General features: G+C 39.4%; 1 protein-coding gene across 1 annotated transcript in view; it reads left to right on the top strand.

Annotated features, from left to right (window-relative positions):
• Positions 1 to 11,708, top strand: part of CPZ (carboxypeptidase Z) — a 55,498-nt gene extending 43,790 nt beyond the window's left edge. Inside the window, exons 8-11 of the mRNA XM_074951768.1 lie at positions 2,638 to 2,773; positions 4,084 to 4,223; positions 8,434 to 8,533; positions 10,564 to 11,708. Coding sequence (XP_074807869.1) covers positions 2,638 to 2,773; positions 4,084 to 4,223; positions 8,434 to 8,533; positions 10,564 to 10,928 — 741 coding nt within the window. The 3' untranslated portion in view covers positions 10,929 to 11,708. The remainder of the gene's footprint in view (positions 1 to 2,637; positions 2,774 to 4,083; positions 4,224 to 8,433; positions 8,534 to 10,563) is intronic.
• Positions 11,709 to 23,224: the final 11,516 nt, after the last annotated feature.

The raw sequence follows: 23,224 nt of genomic DNA on the forward strand, positions 1-23,224 counted from the left end.
TATGAGGGGGTCAGGATGGACAGGGGTGGGTGGATGGGGGACCAGCTTCCCGCACATAGATCTCTCCCCCTGCAGTTGAGGAGCGACAGGTGCAGGAAGCGGGGCATTGGGGGAAAGTTTGCAGAGCTTCCTGCAACTGGGGGGAAAATCTGGAGGTGGGTCTGACCTGGCCCCAGATGCCATGCAGGGGAAGAGGAAGTCCCATTCTCCCCAGTCCAGCCGGGACTAGCAGCTGAGCCTCGCGCAGGGTAGGAGCCACCAACAAGGCAGCCACCAGCCAGGCAGTGTAAACAACCCCTTAGGCACTTCTAAAAAATGTACCCCAAATCTCTCATTGACATCAGTAGGAGCAGGATTGAGCCCATAACTCCCTTAGTAGAAGTTAGTAGGATCAGGATTGGATCCCAAACTATCCACAAATATTGTTTGTAAATGTATTTAATTATTGGCTATTTTCTTCCAACAGAGCCTTGAACTATGAAGGAGATTTAACTATCTGGGAAGGTGCATAGAGTGGCAACAAATCACAGTTAAGCTTGAGGGAAACTCAAAAACAGTTTGTCTGAGATGTTGAAATGGGGGTAGTTTTCCATCTCCTCTGACTCAGAAACAATGAGATGGACTTCAAATTTTACATGAATACTCATTTGTCTTCATTCAACAATTAGCTAGCTTGTCCCTTTGCCAACACTGATACACGGTTAGCAGAAATCCTAACAAACAACAAACCCAAACCCTTCGCTCACTCAGTTTGGCCCCAATGAGGTATCGAGGGTGAGATTTTCAGAAATGTTCAGCGTTCACTTGACTCTGCTTCTATTGGAGGCAGTGGTAAACTCTCTTTTCATTGGGTGAAGACAGGTCAGTGCTGAGAGCTTTTGAAAATCCCACTCTGAACCTTGTGGATAACGATATTATTCTGAATACATTAAAAGTCCTTGTCTGGACCTCTAAGGTCCCACATTTTTCCAGAGATGATCTCTCACTTCAGTCCCCTGCTTGGCTTTCTGTTTGCCAGTGATTGGAATACTCTTGGGTTTTTGTCCCAAGCAATGACCTCTGAGATGTTAAACCAGGACAATTACTTTCTTCTGCCCTAGTCACTGTGAAACCCAATTCCTTTTAGTGGTTTAGTGGACATAAGAACATAAGAATGGTCATACTGGGTCAGACCAAAGGTCCATCTAGCCCACTACTCTATTTTCCAGCAGTGGCCAATGCCAGGTGCTTCAGAGGGAATGTACAGAACAGGTAATCATCAAGTGAGCCATCCCCTGTCGCCCATTTCCTGCCTCTGACAAACAGAGACTAGGGACAGGCTTCTGAAGCCTGCATTTCCCCTGATTTGCCTGCTGTCCCCATTGTTCATTTAATTAAGGACAAGGATCCCTATATTCACAAAGGGACTTTAAGCACTGTAACACCTGACTCCAAGGCACTCTGCCACCCAGTGGAATTCTCAGACTTGCATTAGGTGGTCAGAGGACACCTAATGGATTGGTCCCCACAGGCAAGGCAGGCAGAAGAACCCCTAGCTTGAGACTCCTAATGGGATGCAGCTTGTGCTAGGGATCCCAGCAGCTCATTAGCCGTGGGGTGACAGCAGGACTTATGTGGTGTTGCACATGTCTACTGGCAGGAACCTTCAGAGTTAGGCTGTACCTGAGAATTCATTTTGAAAATGTCAGTGGTGCCTAAATGTTAGACTTAGGCACCTAAAGAGTCAGTTAGGCACCTAAGTACCTTTGTGAATCAAGCCTCAAGTTCTCACCCACGGGGCCAATGGACTCCCCCTCACTTAGCATGAAAGGTCACAGAAAACGTCCCCTGTAAACTGCAGGCTAACCTCTTCTTTCCTTGCTGCAGCCTGTCCTCTTCTTGCAGTCTCCCTCCAAGCTGCAGACTGGCTCTTGACTCAGAAATCACATGTACTCCTAGACTTGCTGTCTCCACTTCTTAATCATGATGGCACATATGCTCTTTCTGGGCCTATAGCATTGGCTGAGTTCCCTCAGGCAGACTCTTTACCATCAGAATCTTCTACCTGGTCACATGCACTGCTAAGTGTCTCTCTGTAACACTTTTCAGTCTCTGTTAGAGGCATACAAGCAACCTAGTATTAATGACACCAAGCTAGAGGTGTTATAAACAGTTTTTGTTTGTGCCGGGAGAAATAAGGAGGCCTGTAACTTGCATTAGTTACCTCAAGTTATAGGCATTGTGAAAAAACTGTTTAGGCCCCAAAGCACTTGGCACCTTTGATAAAGTGAAAACAAGTTACTATTGTTATTTATTCCTGAAATCACAGGTGAGTAGAGACCAGGGTAAAAGTGGCTCCACTATTTAGAATCCTTTGTAATTGCATTGCAGATAATGGATTTTTTTAAAGCACCTAGGTGACTTAGGAGCCTAGGTCTCAGCATTTAGACTCCTAGGTGACTCAGGAACTTTTGTAAATTTTATCTAAGAGGGATACCTTTGTATAGAGGTTCCCTCTGTGCACATAAGTCTAGAGGACACCATCTGGCGAGCAGGAACAGATAGTACTGGAGTGGATCTCAGTGATATGAAGATAAATGGAAGACGTGCTTACAGTTCAGAGAAGAAGTAAATATATTTCAAAATCATTCATTTCAGATGTTCAGATTGCTGGCTAAAGCATATGCAGGTGCACATCCAATCATCTCAGACAAATCAGAAGCTCGCTGTGGTGGAAACTTCGTAAAACGAGGAGGAATTATAAATGGTGCTCAGTGGTACAGCTTTACTGGAGGTAAATCTCTTTGCCATTATGTCATGTGAAGCAAAACCCGAGTAAGACCCTTAAGAGAGACAAGTAAGGGCCTGATCCAAGGCCAACTGAACTCAATGGAAAGACTCATTAATTTCAGTGGGCTTTGGATCAGACCCTTCCCCCAGTGCACAAAAATGTCTTTAGAGGATTTAAATGGCAAAGTCTATATTCAAATAGAGCAGGCCAAATTCATCCCTGACGTTAACTCCGGTGAAATCAATGGAGTTATGCATGGGATGAATTTGGCATTGTGTATTTATGAAATGCTGTTCTGGTGTTAAAATCTGAAATTTTCTAGCAGATAGGAATGAAACGTTAATGCCTCAACAGCAGCATGAATTTGGACTTCAGATCCATAATGCAGAATGTTATATATTTTACATTACGGATTTGAAGTGTGCTAGTGTTTTAATCCATATTGACTAAACTATAATTGATTATTAGTAGTAGTCGTGATAAGCAAAAATGTCACAACTGTCACAACCAATTCATTGGTGTTCAAGTTTCCAATGCTATTTTATCATTAGCATTATTTGGTTTTTCAGGCTTGTTCAATTTTTGATATTTGGGTAAAATTTTCAAAAGCACCTACATCCTATTTTCAAAAGTGACTTAGACTCCTAAGTGATTAATAACTTTTGAAAATGGGGTGCTTTTGAAAATTGTACCTGTTATCTATGATTAACATTTTAGTACATAATAATGCCATGACCTTCCCTGTAGAGGCACAAGGTTCTCATGATGTTAGCTTCTCTTAGAGGTTTGCTGCCACCAAAGGACCTGCTGACAGGGTATGGTACCTTTGCTAGATGGTATAAGAAAATGAAGTAGAAACCATAAGACAGCAAAGAGATTATTCCCCAGTCCAAGAACAAGTCTCATTCTCTGACCACAGGCCTGGAAGTCAATTCCAGAGTTCTAAACCCAGCTCCGACCTTGATTTCCCTCTGACCTTGGGCAGTACCTTATGGTATAAAGCTGATCATACACAGCTCCCATTCCTCTGCCTTAGCTTCCACAAATGTAAATGAGTTTTAATAATAATAGTACTTACCCATCTAAAAGAGGTGTTGTGAGCATTAATTAGTTAACTGATGTTTAAAATAATGCTTGTAAAGCTCCAAAGATCCCAAATCCTATGCATATGGTAGATGCATTCATTCTACACAACATATACATCCTTGTCCACAGGGCTGCATTTGGTAATCAACTAATTGCAGCAGCATAGTTCTAATTAAATGTGACATGGATTGTTCATAATCTTCCCTTTTCCCTTTCTATTAATTTAGGTATGGCAGATTTTAATTACCTTCACACAAACTGTTTTGAAATCACCTTGGAGCTGGGATGTGAAAAGTTTCCTTTGGAGGAGGAACTGTATTCAGCCTGGCATGAAAACAAAGAAGCCCTTCTGACTTTTATGGAAATGGTAGAGCCCTACTTTTATTTACATTCCTTTAGTTCTTGTGGCTTTTCATGTCCATTCTTTGGTGGGATTCCATTGTTTATTTTTTTCCCATTGTGGATGCTTATGACAGCATTTGATCTTCAGATATTTCCACACCAGTCTCTATCCCTCAGTTTGGCTGTCTAAGAATGTGGATATTATTTCCCTAACTCACATGTGGGTGGGTTGAAGATTGAGATGAGCTTAAGTACAACACAAAATAGGACCGTAGGAATGTCTGTAAATAGTTTGGGTGGGTTTATGAATCAACTCTTCAAAATCCAATACTAGAGACAGACCAACTCATTCAGAAAAATAAGACTCAACCTCTCTCTCTAAGAACTAAACCAAACTTAGTTTGAATTTCCATAAAGTTTAGGTAATTTTTCACTTTTACATTCTTCTCCGATTCCATGTTTTTGGTCTCAAGTTCCACTATTCCGTAACAGAGACCTTTTAAGTTTTGTTTTTGCCCCAGCTGGAACGAAGAAATACTGAAACATTCATTGGAAATCCTGTTCCCATAATATTTCAGCTCAGTTTCTGAACAAAAGCTGTTAGGATAAAGGTCTGGCCCTTGAAATTGTGGAGGAGCAACCGAACCAAATTTATGTGGGTCCACTCAGCAATAACAATTGCCTCACTAATAACAGGTAACTGATCACAGAGACCCAAGGCAGACATCTTTCTCTCAGCCATTAGCAGATCAGCTTTCTGTCATGCCTTATATTGATAGACTATGTAGTAATTTAAAGTTGTTAGGAGTGTGTTAGCTTTTTTTTATGGCCTTTTTAAGCAACCTCTTGCTACTTGTGGTAAGTATCATCATTCGATAAAGACTACAATCCAGACCACCAAACTCATTTCATTTTACAGCTGTCTGATGAAAATGAGTTTTAGTGAGTCCAAATGGGACTGGATTAAATCCATATATATTGCGCTTGAAGCCTTCAAGATGTAAAGATTTTTATAGTGTGAGATACTGTAGAAGTCTATGCTGGAAAAGCCTTTTGAGCAAATGCAGAACAGTAAGCGAAAACTCTCTAGATAAGATTGACTGAATTACTCCTGATAAGGATTAAGTCTGCCATAACCAATTCAAACTTTTCTCATTCTGATATTTACCAGATTATTTCGTGTGTGCATAAATCTACTTAGTTTAACTAGCAAAAGTTATACAAAGATTTCTATGTGCTAATACATCTCCTATTGAAAGCAGTTACAAAACTCCCATTGACTGTAAGGATACATGATCAGGGCTGTATTCATGGCAGCAAAATAAACCCAATAACAATAAAGTAATTAATGGCCCAATTCTGTCACTCTTATCTGTACTGCCTAGTAATTATTGAAGTCATGTCAGAAAAAGATGTCAGAAATGGGACTTAAAACAGATTCTTACCTAAATCGAGCAAAACAAAGTTGAAATAGAATTGCTGAATTATGGGACAGGTTCTCTTCTTCCTTGTACCCTGTATAGAGAATTTACAGCTCTTCAGAAAGTGAAATTCCATCCTTCTGATTTGGAAGTGTTTTCCATTCACTTTACAAGAGTGTTAATGATGAGGGTGCAAATTAGTGGAGAGAAAGGCCCATTATTTTTAACACCTCATGCTAATTTAAGATTTTCCATACTTTCATGCTGCAGGATGACTGGAAAGAAAATTGCACCAACCTGCTATAATAATTCTGTCCCTTTCTGGTTCCTTCTGTTCAGTAGTACCTCACACCTTGAGTAGTCCCACTCAAATAAGTTAAACTATGTAAAGAGTAAGGTAGTGCTCAACATGAGCAGGAGCAGCAGAATCTGGTCATAAATAAGTGTGTGCTGTAATTAGAACAGGTCAACATTTTTAGATTACAAAACTTTTCATCCAAAAAAATGGCCTTTTAAAAAAATTGGATATGTTAATTATTTTTTTAAAATTTCCATTTTTTTAATTCCATTGGAAAACAAAATTTAATCTTTTTTTCATTGTTTATTTGTTTTCCTGTTTTCCTGGGGCAAAATAAGGGGAAAAAAGAAGAGAAAAGAAGAAACAATGAAGGGGAAAGGGAAAAGAGGAGAAAAAGGAGGGGAAAAGAGGAAACCTACAAAACAGAAAACCCAAAAAAATGAAAAAAATCAGAAAAAGAATTTTGAAATTGAATTTTTTAATAAATATTTGTGAAAATTTTGAATAAATAAATACCTTTCCATTTGTGAAGCCTGAAGAAAAAAAATGACTAAAATTCTAAAAAAATGATTTTCTCCCCACTTTTTCACCAGCTCGGATTGTTATGAACTGGCAATTTTGTATCGGCATGTTTGGCATCTTGTGCATGGAATTAAAACTGGTCTGCTGTGTGTCACCAGCTTTGTCTTGCTAGTAGATAGGGGTATTTCCCTTTAGCTCAAGCAGTAGGATCCTGTGCAGGGCAGGTCTACACTACGGGGGAAAGTCTATCTAAGCTACGCAATTTGAGTTACGTTAGTAGCGTAACTCAAGTCAACGTAGCTTAGATCTACTTATCGTGGGGTCCACACTACACTATGTTGATGTGAGATGCTCTCCCATCGATTCCCCTTACTCTTCTTGTTCCGGTGGAGTAACGGAGTCGACAGGAGAGCAATCTGTGGTCAATTTAGCGGGTCTTCATTAGACCCGCTAAATTGACCCCCGATGGATCAGTTGCCACAGTGTCAATCAACAGTAAGTGGAGACAAGCCCTCAGAGTCCTATACCCACTATTATCATGACATTCTGAATGGCCATGTTGTGCAACACAATAACAACCCTGAAGTCCAAGTTTGCTGCTCTAGTGTCCCTCTCTCTCTCTCTCTCTCTCTCTCTCAAATATAAATATTCACATCAGGGTTTTTTTTTATTAATGTCTGTCATTGTTCTAGTATTTCCATCACTGTTCTTTCTGACAGGGAGAGATTTTCGCATAGTAATAATGCATGCCTGCCTCATAAGATTGCTGATGGGTTCAGCTAGTTAACTCACAGTTTACAGTTTACACTTTGAGATCCTTGAATATGAGGTACTACATAACTGAATAATATTTGTTTGTTTATTATTATTTCAACAAGTTTTAATGCCTCTGATTTTCTTATGCAAATATTATTCATAGCAGTGAGCTGCATTAATTGGTTGCACTGTCAAGATGTCAGCATGCTGTTTGACTGTTAGTTATTAGTTATTTAGTTATTCTATATATCCTTTAATGCTGCATTTTTCCTTGTAGTAAATGCATTTAGTAGATTAGAGGGTCAGTTCCTTGTGTAAATTGGCCTCATTTACTCCATAGTTTATGAAAGTGTGTTTTTCCTTTACATAGGGAGTATCAGGTCATTTTTCAAAACTTTAACTCTAAATTTATTTTCTGTGTTGAATTTAAGTCATACATTTTAAAATATAAGTTGAATATAATGGTTACATGGTCACACACCCATGATCTATATACAGGCGGGACCCTCCATGCATAGATCACAGTCCACCATCATCAAAGGGGGATGATTTGCTTCCACATCTCCCTTTGCCCCCAGACCCCATAGAGAGTTGCTCGTAGGTTGGCGATTCATGAGTGTGGAGAATGATCTGAGATTGTGCACAGGCCTCTAAGTTGTTGCCCTAGAAGGCAAACTACCCTTCTCAATGAGAAGGATGGTGACTCATTTTGAGGAGAATCTCATGAGGATTGCTTCCTGTCACAACCAGAACATGGGCAGTCAGACCTAATGGTCAGAGCAGGAGTCAGGCCAGGTCAGGTACTAGAAGACCAGAGTCCAAGACAGGCCAGAGGGCAAACCAAGAGTCAGACCTAGGAGACAGGCAGAATCAGAAGGCAGAATCTGGGGTCTCTTGCACACAGGGTCTGAAGCAGAAGCAGGCAGGCAGGCAGTCTGTATTGTTGCTCAGACAGCTTCCTGTCATGGCTTCCTGGCTTAAGTTCTGGTGCCAACCAATCAGTGGGCCGTGAGGAGCTGCCACTCAGGTCCTGCTGGGCGGTGCTTCGTGCTAAGCCCAGCCTCACAAGGTCCTCCTGCAAGAGCCTAGCATATGCCTTTGTGATGGTGTTGAGGTGGCAGCAACTCAGTACCCCCTACAGATTCTTACACTTCCTCTTCCTATAGGCTTTCTTGCAGGAAAAGATGAGCAGGCATAAAAATATTACCATTTGGTGTAACGTGTCCTTTCTTTGTTAGGTACACCGTGGGATAAAGGGAATTGTGTCTGATAAATTTGGTAACCCAATAAAAAATGCCCGAATTTCAGTAAAAGGGATCCGACATGATGTTATCACAGGTAATGTTATTTTGGTTGGATCTTTCTCATATGATAATGACGCTATGCACTATGAGCGAAAAACTTTAGTCCTCATTAAGCCAAAAGTCCTATTACATTCAATGGACATTTTGCCTGAAGAGAATTGCAGGATTTGGCTGTGTGAGTTTACTTCTAGAATCATGTGAAAAAACGTAGGTCAAAATCTACCCCTCCTCTCCCCCCCCGCACTATTATCAGTGCCAGTGAAGTTGCATGAGTGTAACTGAGTGCAAAATTTTTCCCAGAATTTTTTGAAGACTCTCTCTAATTTCATGTTAAATTTCTTGTTAGGCTAAGTAAACTGAAATTTTCTTCAGATAGAGCAATATTTTGGTCTCTGTGCACAGGTGAATAGTATGTTATACATATATATGAATGATCTACATACAGTCAATCAGAGGCAAAAAGAGTGGAATACTGAGTTACATACTAGGTACATTGCATTAACCAATCAATAACATACATAACTGTTAATTTTCAGCAGTTGTAAAGCTCTGAGCATTTAGGGCTCAGTCTTGCTCCCACTGAAATCAATGGGAATTTTGCTATTGATTTCAATGGGAATAGGATTAGACCCCAGTAGTACATTATGTCACATGTGTGGTAAAATTTTGCTCTGGCGGTGGCTGTTATGTTAGTGTGGAAAGCCAGAGTGGCTTATAAATGTAGTGGATACTGCACGACAGTACTTTGAGTAACCCTATAAAATTAGAGTGGATACAAAACTGGGAGATGGTGCAAATTTTTGAAGCTGAAATTGGGGCACGATTTAGGGCCTGTTCCAAACCTCATTGTAGACAATGACTTCCCATTAACATCAATGGGCTATGAATAAGGCCCGTAAAGAATTAACCAAAAATATTGTGCCCTTGTGAAGGAAAAAGGAGTGTTAAGTTTCATTTCAGAATGGACAAGAGTTTGTAGTTCAGAAATTTCATGGTGACCAGGCTTTAGTTAAAATAGACTATGCCCAACAGTTGCATAGCCAAAATATTCAAAATGATGGCAGGGGTGCTGGAACAATTTGTAGATTGTGGGTGCTGAGAGCCATTGAACCAGACAATAATAACTCTGTAAATAATGGAAACTACATCAAGCCAGGAGCTTCTGCAGCACCCCCAGCACCTCTAGTTCCAGCACCTATGAATGAAGGAAATTCTGATTGCCAGGAGCTGAATACCTCTGATTTTTTCCTTTCTTTTTCCCCTCTTCTTCATTTTCATCTTAAAAAAAACCCAACAGATAGACACTGAAATTCTATGAAAAATAGCATTAATACAATGTTTGCTGTGCTGATAAACTTTAAAAATCCAGGAAAGATAAAGTTATGCATAAATGCGCATTGTTTGCACTGCCTCCTTCTGCATAGGCGTTAAAATACAGGCCTGATCCTCAGCTGGAGGAAACTGCTATAGTTCCACTGAAGTCAATGAGCCGCCAACATGCAGGATTTCAAGGTAGTCATTTAATTGGACATTTTCACCTCAGCATCAGAGACAAACTATTTACACCAGCTGATGATCTGGCCCCATGTCTTGTGTATTATATATTACAAATAGGAATTTCTTATGCCCTCGGACATACAATATACCTCTATATTGGGGTTGATTCTTCTTTCACGTACATCAGCTACAGACAGGTATAAATCCATTGACTTCACTGGAGCTACTTCTTATTCATACCATTGCAAGTAAAAACAGAATCAGGCACCATTTTTGTTTGCCATGGTGTACTTCTGTGTAATACATACACTGCATCTATCCTGATATTAATACAATTTACAAGATCAGAAATATAATTATTTACTAAGGTCCAGATTTTCAAAAGTGCTCAACTCCCAGCAGCTCCCACTGTGACACCTTCAACCTGATTTTTAAAAGAGGGGAACACACAGTGTGCTGAGCTCTTTTTCAAAATCTGCCCTTATAACGTCCAATGCTTATCTGTGTATAGATGTGTGTACGCATTTATGCTACTCGACAAAGGACTGAGATACCTGTTTTCTTTAGCTGCCGATGGAGACTACTGGAGACTCCTACCTCCGGGAAGATACATAATCAGTGCTCATGCTATCGGATACAGCAAGGTGATGAAGAGGGTCACTCTGCCTGCCAAGATGAAAAGAGCGGGGAGGGTAGATTTTGCCCTTCGATCTCTAGATACAAGACCTAAAAATTTCCTCTGGGGGCCGATGGAAGACATATATGAGCGATACGACCCACTGGAATATTTTGATCCTCATGCCCAACATGCACCGTCTGAACCAAGAGAAGAAAGAGGGCAGCCTACACGGCACAATGAGAAGCCTTGGTGGTGGTCTTACTTCAGCTCTCTAGGCCAGCATAAACCACTGTGGCTGCTCAAACAGCGTTAAGTCAGATAATTGTTTTGCTCACCTTCTTATGACACTGTTCCATCAAAATCCTAATACCCTGATTGCTAATGGCAATATTTAAATCTGTTTAATTTGGAAATACAGTGTTAACTCAATATCACTTTCTGTAATTCTTTTTTTCCCCTCTTTTCACAGAATTGACTATATTCAAGTACTTTTATATATTAAAAAAATAGTACACATTTGTTCAAAGGCCAGGTTCTATTCAGTTTCCTAGTAATGTGCTTTCCTTATGCCCATGCAGTTAATCATCAGATTTATTATTTATTAGATTCTAAAGTACCTGCAGAGGAATCTTCCTGATCTTTTAATGCATTTTCAAACATGTCTTATCACATTAATTATTGCAAACTGAAAACAACCTTTAGGAAAATTTGGAAAAGCCTTTTCTTCTTTATACATTATTTCTGCATATTAAGTTTAGTACATTAAATCTTCCAGCATAGATTAAAATTATTTTAGAGGAAAAAAAACCCTTCATTTGATCTCAGCATTAATTTTCAGAAAAGACTCACTAGAAAGGAGAAATGTGGAAAGAAGAAATCTGTGTTTCTGAATTAGGAACATTTATAGTAGGATGAGCTACTAGTGAAAGAGTCAGTTCTTAATAAAGAAACATATTGAACAAAGTCACATTTTCCCAAATTCTATTTGAGAAATTCTCATTCAGTTTCCATCTGGTAATGCTTGAAAGAGACCCATACAATTTTATAAAATAAAGGGAAACATGATAAAGGCCAGATTGTGATATCCTCCCATGTGTTGCTTAGTGCCTTACATCAGGAGTAAACAACTGAAGAAAATGGGAATACTTGGAGAGTATGGTACTATTCATGGGAATAAGAGTATTTGACCCTACTAGAGTTTTAATACTAAAGGTATGCTTGTATTTCTGAAAACATTTGCTATTAAAAAGTACTAGGAGGTAAAGAATAAATGGCCTAATTCATGAGGGAACTAGGTTAAAATGTGACATATGCCATACCAGGGTAATTAATGGCTTAATTGTAGAAGTGCGTCTGGATTCAGCATATTGAAAAGAAGCTTTTTTTGTGAGTGAGATTTCAAGTGTTTCCTAATTAGAACTAGGTGTGAAATAGAGTGAGGATAACTTCCCTGTGCTATGTCTGTCCAGGCCACAATCAGGAGTTTTAAGTTGGACTGAAGTTCTGCTGGGTTTCATCAATGGTAATCCAGATACAGGGGTTGGGTTATGGCACAGCAGTAGGAAACAACAGGTAGAATCTTTGGAGAAGGAACCTCAACCTCCCTGAATTCCTGAGTTATTTCACTCTCCGGAAGATACACAGTTCATTTTTCAGTTGCAACAATTTTATGGGGAAAAAATAATTTTCAATGGTTTTTTTAAGTATTTTTTAAAATCAAGAAGAATAGACGTGCCTTGTTGAGAATGCAATAACTTCCACATTAAATAAACAACCAAAAAAAAAAGGATTTTCTTTTAGGACCACAAATAATGAGAATATTCAATAAACCTAAAATCTGTGAAGGGCTATTTTTTCCTGACAGTTACAAGTGGACATATTGTATGTAGTAGGCTTAAATGTAGTGATGAGGGGATATCAAACTCACTTATTGAGCAAGCCGACGACTTGGTTCAGAGCATTACCAGTTAGATGTTAAAAATGATTGTAGTCTCTAGAATTGGGATCTTAATCTCATCTCTAAAGTGGAAGTAGTGATATTTCCCACCCGGATCTGTCTTATCTATTTAGTGTGTAAACTCTATGGGGCGGGGACTGTCTCTTATTATGACTGTGTCTACACTGTGAGCTAGGGGTATGATTCCTGAATACATAGCCACCAATTTTCAGGTGGGTTTGTATTGGCACACCTCAGCCATGTTTCTGCTGCCACAACCCGAGCTACTGTGGCTATGCTGCTATTTATACTCATGCTAGCTTGATGAGAGCTAGTGCAAGTATGGGTACATGAGCAGGGGAATCACATCCCTAGCTTGTAGTGTAGACCTGGCCTATGTGTATGTAGTGCTCAGCGTTTGGGGCTTCGCTAGGCCCTACTATAATAAATGCATGAGAATGGACACTATGAAAAACAACCTCATGACCTGATTCAGGAAAGCCCTTATATGTGTGTTTAAGCGCATGCTAAATTCCCAGTGGAATGGGAATTAAAGTTAAATACATGCTTATCTGCTTTTCTGAAGAGGAGTGGACTTACACAGGTGTTTAAGTGCTTTCATGAATTGGGGCCTCATGCAGCACTAAGGTTTAGGAACACAGAAAAGAAATTAAGAGCAATGAAAGTTACCTGACAGCCTCCATTTCGACTTGGCTAGTCTCTTTTTCAGAATGTCAGAACTACTTTGCAGTGTGACATGTCCCCCGGAGGGACTATAATATCAGTCTAAACTCCACACCCCAAAATAACTCATCTCATATGTGAATTACAGCACATGCTAGTGAGACTCCCTCTCCTTCTAAGTCAAAGCCTATGTTTTTTTCAATTCCCTTCCAACCACATATTGAACATTATTGACCTATGTTTTTGTAGCATCCGCCTTAATAATTAATTTCCCAGTCGCCATTGTTACCTTTGTTCATTCAAGCAGGATGCCATCCACAAAGCTTTTTTCATTAACAGGCATTTGGAACTGCTAAAGGTCTAGGGAACACTCTTCAGAGAGCTTCATCATTAATATGCCAGTGCAGAAACTCCTCAATGGATTCACAGTATACAGATGTAATTAGTAGCCTTTAAGAAGGTGAAGAACAGGGAGAGTTTGCTATTGTTATATTTGAAGTTTCTCTTTTAATTATACAGTAGAGATAATTTAGAATAAGCAAAAATGCCAAGGGAAAAGGAAAGTTAATTTACACTTCACAAGAATTGTGAAAACTCCTATTATTCTAAAGAAACTCCGGGTCAGATTATATTTGTCCCTTGCACCAATGTGATGGGGGAAGGCAGGCAGAAATGCCTTCTTTTGTCCCCCCTGTGCAGGAGGTGGCCACAGTTATGGTCCCTGCAGTCCCCTGAAGAATTCTCTTGCTTTTCCAAAGAGGGAAGGAGGAGAAAATTTCTCAAGCTGGGCATCCAAAAATGGAGGCACCCAAAATCATTAGTCACTTTTGATTGACCATTTCTCTTTGAATATAATATATAATGTTTATATCTGCATAACTCTCCTGATTTTCACACCTATATACTATGCTTCCATCACACAGGTGAACTAGGCTGCTTTCAAATGACATCTCCATTTGCATGCTGATAAAGTCCTATGAAGTAGCTGTTGAAGTGGACAGGTTTTTAGCAGCTCAGCAAGCCAGTCCCTTTTCCTAGAAGCAAACTTTTGCTAGGATCTTAGTTTAATTTTTTTTAAACAATTGCTTTAAATGGCAGTGACGACAGCCTTCACAATATGAACAGAACGTAAACTGATCCAGTGGTGGCTGCAACAGACTGAAATAATATCTCTGAGAGGTGGGCATTCTCCTTATTTATCTCAGTGGGTTAACCCCAGAACCTCCTGATGCTACTCTAAATGTCACCATTAACTCTTTCACTGTTGCATGAATGAAAGAAGAAGGATGATCATATTATTAAGATCTGCACAGTATACCATGAATTGGTGTCACATTTTGATGTCATGAGTGAGCCAAATTGGTTTGTGGGCAGAGCTTGGGAGAATATCACCACTTTCCCCTCCAATTCTAACTTTTTCTTTAACTTTTAGTAGTACAAAAGGCCAGTTATTAGAAATGTATGCCAAAGTATTTGAACAGGGAAACAACATTTTGAAATAAAGAAAATTTGGTACATTATTGATATTGCTTATGGATACTCATCACTGCAGTATGTGACTGAAAAGATGAATTATTGATGGAGATGTAACATAACTATAGTATATATTTGAAAGGCAATTGTAATTATGTATATGGGTCTTAACTTCAAAAGAAGGGAAGTCTTAATCAACATATATGTATTTGATATATGTATTTAACTCAGAGAGGTTAAGGCCGTGTGCAACACTACCTCCAGTGACTCAAAACCATGAATACCTGCCTCCAGGCAGACTGCTAGGAACCAGGGCACAAACCCCAAATTCGTTGTGAGTTCTATACTTAGAGTTCACCAAATGAATTACCACGTGGAAATGCCTCAGACATTATAATAGTCTTAACATGGAGTCACAGACAGTCCCCGTGGGTACTCTGCTCTACCGAACCACTCAGGTGAGTGCATGTTTGTGATAGGTGGTCCATTACACCAAGAGACACAGCAATATTCAGGTTACTACCAGTCCCAAAGGATCAGTCACTTACCCCAGGTCAATTTGCACCTTAGATTCTATACCAAAGACAACACTAAAAAAAAAATTAGTTATTTATAAGGTTAAAGCAGGTTACACACACACACACACGATTTACAGTCTTATGTTTCAAAAGATATCAGAATCTTGTATAATAAGCAAGCTCTATATGTCCTTTAGGGGACTAACCCAGGTTAAGCAGCTGGGGATCTCTTTCTTATGCCTAGAAACATTTTGCCCCCAAGTCCAATCAGCAGAGATAATCAGTTCCTTCTTGTTAGGGGTTTTATTCCCCTCCTGCCATGTGCTCTGAGCTGCAAGCTCAGGTGATAGGAAGAGTCCACATGCATGACTCACCTTCACAGGAAGGAGGGCAAAATAAAAAAAAGGCTTTTGTCCTCCTGTTGACAGTATTTAGGACATTCCAGTTGTAACATTCCCACAGAAGTCCAGCTGGTATTGATGGACATTTCCCCCTTTTTGGAAAGGCATAAAACTTTCTGTTGAAAATTGGCCCTTCACACTAATATCTTCATAGCTCAGACCTAAGTTAAGGGTTTGTTACAGGAGTTGGTGGGTGAGATTCTGTGTGTGTTGTGCAGGAGGTCAGACTAAACGATCACAATGATCCCCTCTGACCTTATAGTCTATGATTCTATGTCTCTCTCCTGTCTGGTGATTTACACAGTCAGAGAGGTTAACTATACAACCGCTCATATATTACCTTGCAATATGGGATATAGATGTTATGTAAGTGGGATTAATGTATGCAGATACTCACAAACATTCAGTAGAGTTTAAACAGTAAACACATTCTTCTAATTCTAATACCTATTTAACACTATGAACACACAAGTGAGCTAGATTAATTCCAGCTATGTAGTTGTCAGTGTTCATTTGAGACATGGGGATCTCAATACTGAGATGGCAGCTGGCCTGCCAGTGTCACACACTGAAACTACTCCCACTGATTTGCGGAAATCCTTCCAATGAATTGTCCAGTGACAAGTTTACATGACTTGTTTGAAGCCATATATAGGAAGTAAGTGTTAGAGCCCAGATTAGAATTTGGGAGCTTCTGGATTCTATTACCATGCTCAGTCCACTATATGAAGTCTGAGTTTCTATTCTAACTTACTGGACAAAATCCTTGCCCCCATTGAAGTAAATGGCGAAACACCCAGGATTTCATCCATTACTTATGTCCATCAATGATTTTGTCTAATCAGTGATTGGGGATCCCTTGATTCGAGGATGATCTCTACCACGGATTTACATATGGGTCCTGAGATGACTCAGGAGCCCGATCCTGGAACCGCAAATCTGCCTGCAGTAGGTACAGACATTTTGTGGCAGACCAGCGGCTTGTTGGGAGAAAATTATTTCTTTTTCCTTCCTCCTCTCTCTCTTTTCAGCTTTGAGGGGAAGGCACTTTGTGGCCTCTGACCACCACGGGATCTCTGACCATGGGTGAGCTCAGAGTAGAGGACTTGTTTGGTAGGCAAGAGTCTGGCATCCACACACAATGGCCAGCGCAGTGAAGTTGGTGCAGGAGGATCATTGCTTCAATGTCTAATCAGTAACCAACTGATAACTGATTCGTTAGCTAACACAGCCCCATAGTTACCCTTCTGCTTATCTCCATTCTGCTTCATAGAGAAAAGATGTAATTAGCCAGGTGCAACCAATTCTTACTGCTGGCTGTTGCCCAAATGTTCTAAACAATATTAAATTTATGTCCAATAACACTAATTACATTTAAGGCCATATAAAATGATGATTTATATTCCAACTAAACATATAACAGTGACTGCAGATGACACCAATAATATATGGTTAATGAGGACATGACTGATAAAATCTACATAAGTTAGAGTAATAAAAAATGACTTCAGTACTCTCTGTTTGCTTTATTCATCTTTAACTGGAAATAAAGATAACTTTTGTCAGCAGAAGATAAAACTGCATAGATAAAAATCACAATCAAATTTGCACAGTAAATAGCAAACCTCAAGTACCACCAGCTAAAACAAAGACCAGGCACTATAGCTGTTATGCTGATAGAAGGTAGCTGCAATGATATTACAGCAAAATGTTTATTTGATTTTAATGTGTCCTGTATTCAAATGAATGTTCTTAAGTCACATTCTGGTTGGTTCACTCACCTCTTGCCTCACACATTCAAAACCTAGTTGACGAAAAATCCATAAAATCTGACTGTAAAGGTGAAACCTTCAATCTAGTGCAGGAGTAAATTGCTAATAAATAGAATTGAACACACACAAAGAAGGAAACGCAGGTGGCACATATAGTATATGAATGTAATGGAGGAAAAAAAGTCTTTTTAAAATCATGAGTTAATTATTAAAGGACTAGATCATGCAGCCATTACTCACCATGGAGAACACTTACACTCTCAAGTAGTCCAAAGTGAGTAAAGGATACCCAATCTACCCCTAAATAAATTGTACCGTACAGGAGAACTGAAGATACTGTGACTGAGGCCTTGTCTATACTAGAATTTTTTGCCACTTTAACTATACCAGTATAATTAAAGCCATACAAGCCCCCTTGTCTGGAGGCAGTTCTATCAGTGCAAAGGCATTTTATACCAGTATAGCTATTCTCATTCCGGAAGAGGACTAGCATTCCAGTATAAGTCATCTTTATACTGAGGACTTGTCTACACTTCCTGCTAAATCGGCACTGCTGCGATCGATGCAGAGGTGTCTATTTAGTGGGTCTGGTGAAGACAAACTAAGTAGATGGCAGAGCGCTCTCTGTTGATGTCTATACTCCACCTCCCCGAGAGGTGGGAACACAGTGTAGACACCGCTGTAAGTCGACCTAAGTTATGTCAACTTCTTTTACCTAACTTATGTAACTGAAGTAGTGTAACTTAGTTTGAATTGGCTCATTAACACTGACCCCCCACTTGGTAAGGCAACTCCCATCTTTCCATGTGCTGTGAATTTATACCTGCCTACTGTATTTTCCACTCCATGCATCTGATGAAGTGGGTTTTAGCCCACGAAAGCTTATACCCAAATAAATTTGTTAATCTCTAAGGTGCCACAAGAACTCCTTGTTGTTTTTGCTGCTAGAGTAACACGGCTACCACTCTGAAACCTTTCAACATATGTACTCAGAGGCAAGTTATGGAAGGGAGCACAATTAGGGAAGCCCTTTGCATTGAAACCATATCATATTTATTGCACGTTGCCCACAGTCAAAATCCTGTGCAGCAGATGCTTCATGGCCTTGCACAACTGGATGACAACAGCCCCACCATAGATTTTCCAATAGCAAACTGATTGCCCATTCCAGTATTGCAAGCTTCCAGAGAGCGCTTGCTACCCATTTCTCCACTGTCAGAGCAGCTTTCCTTTTGGTGTCTCTGCTCTGCAGAGCTTAGCAAATGTCTCTAAGAATATAGTCTCCCCCATCCGAAAATTCTGCAGCTACTACTGGTCACCCCAGGTTTCCATCACGATCCAGCCCTACCACTCAGTGCCTGTTTCATGGGCCCAGAACCATTGTTCCACCATCCGCAGCTGGTCAGTTTCATTCACTGTCTCTAACATCCACTCCTCCTCAGTAGTCCAGCTGCCTGAGTGGCTGCTGTCGTAGGTGCTGTGGTTCTGAAAAGAAAAATCATTTGGCGGAGCCTTAAAATAGACAAGAGAGCTCCTCTAATCTGGGCAGCATCCCTAGCTTTGGCAGAAAACAGAAAAAAAAAAAGAGTGGATTATGTAAAGGAATTGTGGGAATTTTTTAAAAACAGTGCAAGCAGAGAGAATTGTGGGAATTTTGACTCCAGTCTACCGCAGTTCCCTGAGAGAAGTGACACTATCCCACAATACACCGCAAAAATTTCCCAAAAGGTAGTGCACCAGATGGTGTAGCGGGGACACCATCGGGATGCCTACTCACAGTGTTAAACATCTTTTGCTGATCCAACCTGATGCTATGAGAACGTACACACTGCACAGTCAAAGGCAGCCAAATGTGAAATAGCCATGTTGACAGCAATATGCCGGCAGAACTTTTGTGGGTAAAACTTTCTAGTGTAGACAAGCCCTCAGAAACAACACTGCCTTGTCATGACTACAAAAGGAGTATCAGAAGTAACAGCAGTTACCACTAGCCTGCCACGCCTTTAAGCGATATGGCTGCAAGGCCTGGGTCTGGGCCACCTGTATAGATTTCTCTTGTAGCGGTTATTATCTCCTCCTGTAACTTTGCCACAACGAGACACCAGAGCATTCAGGGAAAAATTCCCACAGCAGCACCATCAGAGTGAATCCTGCTGCTGCAGAAAGTTGTGACACTGTAAAAATGAGTTTGCAATGCAAATAACTCAGATGCAGACCATCGGAATGAGCTGTCACCCCTCTTCTATGGGCAGGGCTTGTTGCTGGGAGTTAACATGTCTTTTTTCTGGAAATTGTGAAGCTATTTGTTTTAAATTGCTTGCCCATGATAAAAATTTAAGCTGAAATGAGCTCTTTTCCTTTGCTCGCAATGACAAATACAGTAGAAGCCACTTAATTACTCCATGATAAATGGCACACCCAATTAATTATGATGAGTGCCAGGGGAAAAAACCGATGTGAGGGAAACCAATGACTCTAAACAATGGAAAAGTCTGTTTAAATTTCATTCCTGGAGTTGTCTGTAGTCTATTCACAATAGTTAAAGAGCCATTAATTGGTGTTTTCTATCACTAACTTTGTAATTGTTTGGCCCCTTGTTCATTTTATGCTCGTAAATGAGTCAAAATTACCTTAGTAAAGTGTTTTGCCTGAAATGATTTTTTTAAAACTCCATAAAATAAATATGAATTTGAAATGAGCACAATGGTCTTCATTATCCGTTCACTCTTGTAGGTGTAAATCGGGAGTAACTACAATACACTACAGTTAATAGAGCTATGCTGATGTTAAACTGCTGTAAATCAGTTGCTAATCAGGCCCAGAATATTTTTAGGATAGCCTGATAAGCAGGACAATCACCATGCAGAGTCTTAGCTGTTTAAATGAAGGTGCCACTTTAAACTGATTTAGTTAAGCCAGTGACATTGGCAAAGCATAGGTTTAAAGCAGTAAATGATTACATAGAGGAGAATCAGTCCCTAATGTACCGTCTGCCAGTTTGTGGTTTATTCACTTTATATATATCTGACTTTAGAAGCAGATACCTTTTGGTTCCTTTAGATAATGAATCAGGGTACTTGTGATGACCCCCACACAATTCATGTTTCTGTGTTTATCAGCTGATTTGAATGGTGGAAGATGGATAAAAAATGCCTAATAATTTAATATATGACCATTAATTCTTTAAAGTGCCCAGAACAGATCAGAATTAATTCCAGTACATTTTAAAATATCCTTAAACCTATATATCTATATTTAGTATTATCAATTTACAAACCATAAATTTACAACCAGTGAATGGCCTCTCCTGGAATTAAGGACTAGAGAAAATGAATGACTTCTGGCTACCTATTTGTCCACCCGCTCTTGTATGCCAGTTACCAATTTCTAATAAATTCCCATTACCTTAAATGTTATCATGTAAATAAGGAGTAAGTATATAGTATATAATATAATATATTGTATAATGTAATTGTATATTATAAAGGTTTATAGCAATATTGCATGTCATTTAGGGAATGATTGGAAATAGGATGTTTATTAATATTTTGTATTTCTAGAGGATTTTCCATTTCAGTAGCTGAAAGCACTTTACAAACATTAAGAGCCAAGTTCTCTTGTAATTTATTTGCAGTGTTATTGTAGCTATGTTGGTCCCAGGATATAAGAGAAACAAGTAGGTGAGGTAATATATTTTATAAGTTGGTCCAGTAAAAGATATTACATTATCTACTTTTAGAGTAGCAGCCGTGTTATTCTGTATCCACAAAAAGAAAAGGAGTACTTGTGGCACCTTAGAGACTAACAAATTTATTTGAGCATAAGCTTTCGTGAGCTACAGCTCACTTCATCGGATGTAGCTCACGAAAGCTTATGCTCAAATAAATTTGTTAGTCTCTAAGGTGCCACAAGTACTCCTTTTCTTATCACCTACTTTGTTTCTCTTGTAAATTACATAAGTCTAAATCCAGAGTAGCTCTACTGATTTCAATGGAATTATACTGAATTCACATCGATGAATGCAAGAACAAAATGGTCCCTAATTAATTGGCCCTAAATAAGACAACACAGAGCAAAGTAGGTAAGTATTAATGATTATTATTATACCGGTATTATTATATCCATATTCCAGAGTGAATTGCCTAAGGTCACACCAAGAGTCAGTGACAGAGTTTGTAATAGAATCCAGGCCCTGGCTCCCATTCCCATGGAAGTCTGTCTAGAAGTCCTGGCTCCCAAGCTCATGCTCTAACCACTAGATCACATTTCCTCCAATAAAAGGGGAAACAGTAAGAAATAGTGGTACTTTGTCACTTTAAATACACAACTGGTTAAAGATGCTTACAGAGTCACTTTTTTTAAAAAAGCACTGATGGTCAAAGTAAGCTGCACCCAAAAATTCAGTTTTAAGTACCAAAGGGAAGGCTTTGCTATAACTCTGAATTGAGTAGTCCTTACACAGGGGAGAAGAGTCACAGTAGATAGTAGAGACTGCTGCTGTTATAAAGGGATGGCAGAACTGGGCCTGAAATACTGCGAAGAATGGAAATGAGACAGTGTTTGCATTTTTTCTTTTCTGAAATACATTTTAAGGCACTGCCCCTTTAACGTTCTCTTCTAATTAACTAATGTCAGAGAGCACCCTACATGCCATATGTTTCCCTCTACCCCTCCATTTGGTGTTGGTTAGATGTAAATAGACTCCCACAGCTGATATTAGGAAGTGACCTGGTCATGCAGCCAGGAATGAGTTCACCTCCACCAATTGAAATCTGAGTGGTGGAGCTAAAGACTTCATGCTGGAAACTGGAGTGCCCTGAGAACCCTGCAGTGGTGCTTCTCAGCAATCAAAGATAGGTTATAAGGCCAAAATGTTCAGACCCAGGCCCAGAAATTTAGGTACCTAAACCCATATTTGTGCACCTCTATCAGTCAAGGTTAGGCACTATTATATGTAGCCTGTGGATTGTATTTATACATAAGGTTGAGTTTGGCCTTTCAAACATTCACCCTCCATGTGTATTCTTCATTTCCAGCTACAGTCTTCTTTGCTTTTACTAAACTTCTACACACAAAGTCGCAGATTTGGGACTTAATGTATCCAGATTAGTTGTTTTGGGTGGTATCTTTGTGGCTGGTCAAATATTGTAAAATTAAGCAGGGATAAAAATTTTGAGGATCTCTACCAGAAGTAAGAGTCTTGATTTTTTTTTAAGAGAGGGGTCATTTTTTGAGAGATGCAGAGAAAAATCTTCTAAAGCTGGAAGCTCAGAGTCCCTGGAGTGAATGGAGTTCAATGTACCATGGATAATTTGTTTGCTTTGCAATTATTTTCCGTCAGTGGAGACAAATTGATTCGTACAATAAAATTGACGGTCACTGCAAGGCTGCTGGCTTTCTAAACTATGAAAGGATTTGACTAGTTTAAGTGAGTACTACATTTTTGGAGTCCTGGAGTTTCATATTTACTGGTAAAATCAGGATGATAGTATTTGTGCTAAACTGGAGCAGTGTGTGACATAGGAGGATAAACCCCACCAGTGATTGCCTATGTGAAATTCACCATTGTGTAACAACAGAAATGATTAACAACAACATAGCAAACAGTATCGTTTATTTATTACTGGCCTGCTTTGAGAGCTATTTATAAACAGGAAAAAACAAAAAAGAAAAAATAAATTATGGCAGAGCAGACAAATATTTCTCCTAATGGTTTGAAGCAAATATAAATAATTACCTTCAAAATGTCTGCTCAATTATTAAAGAAAATTAGTTATTTAACATGAGCCACAGAAGAGGATTCTGTGTGACGAGAAGGTTTGTGC

This window comes from Natator depressus, chromosome 4 (genome assembly GCF_965152275.1).
Source record: "Natator depressus isolate rNatDep1 chromosome 4, rNatDep2.hap1, whole genome shotgun sequence".
Taxonomy (NCBI): Eukaryota; Metazoa; Chordata; order Testudines; family Cheloniidae; genus Natator; species Natator depressus.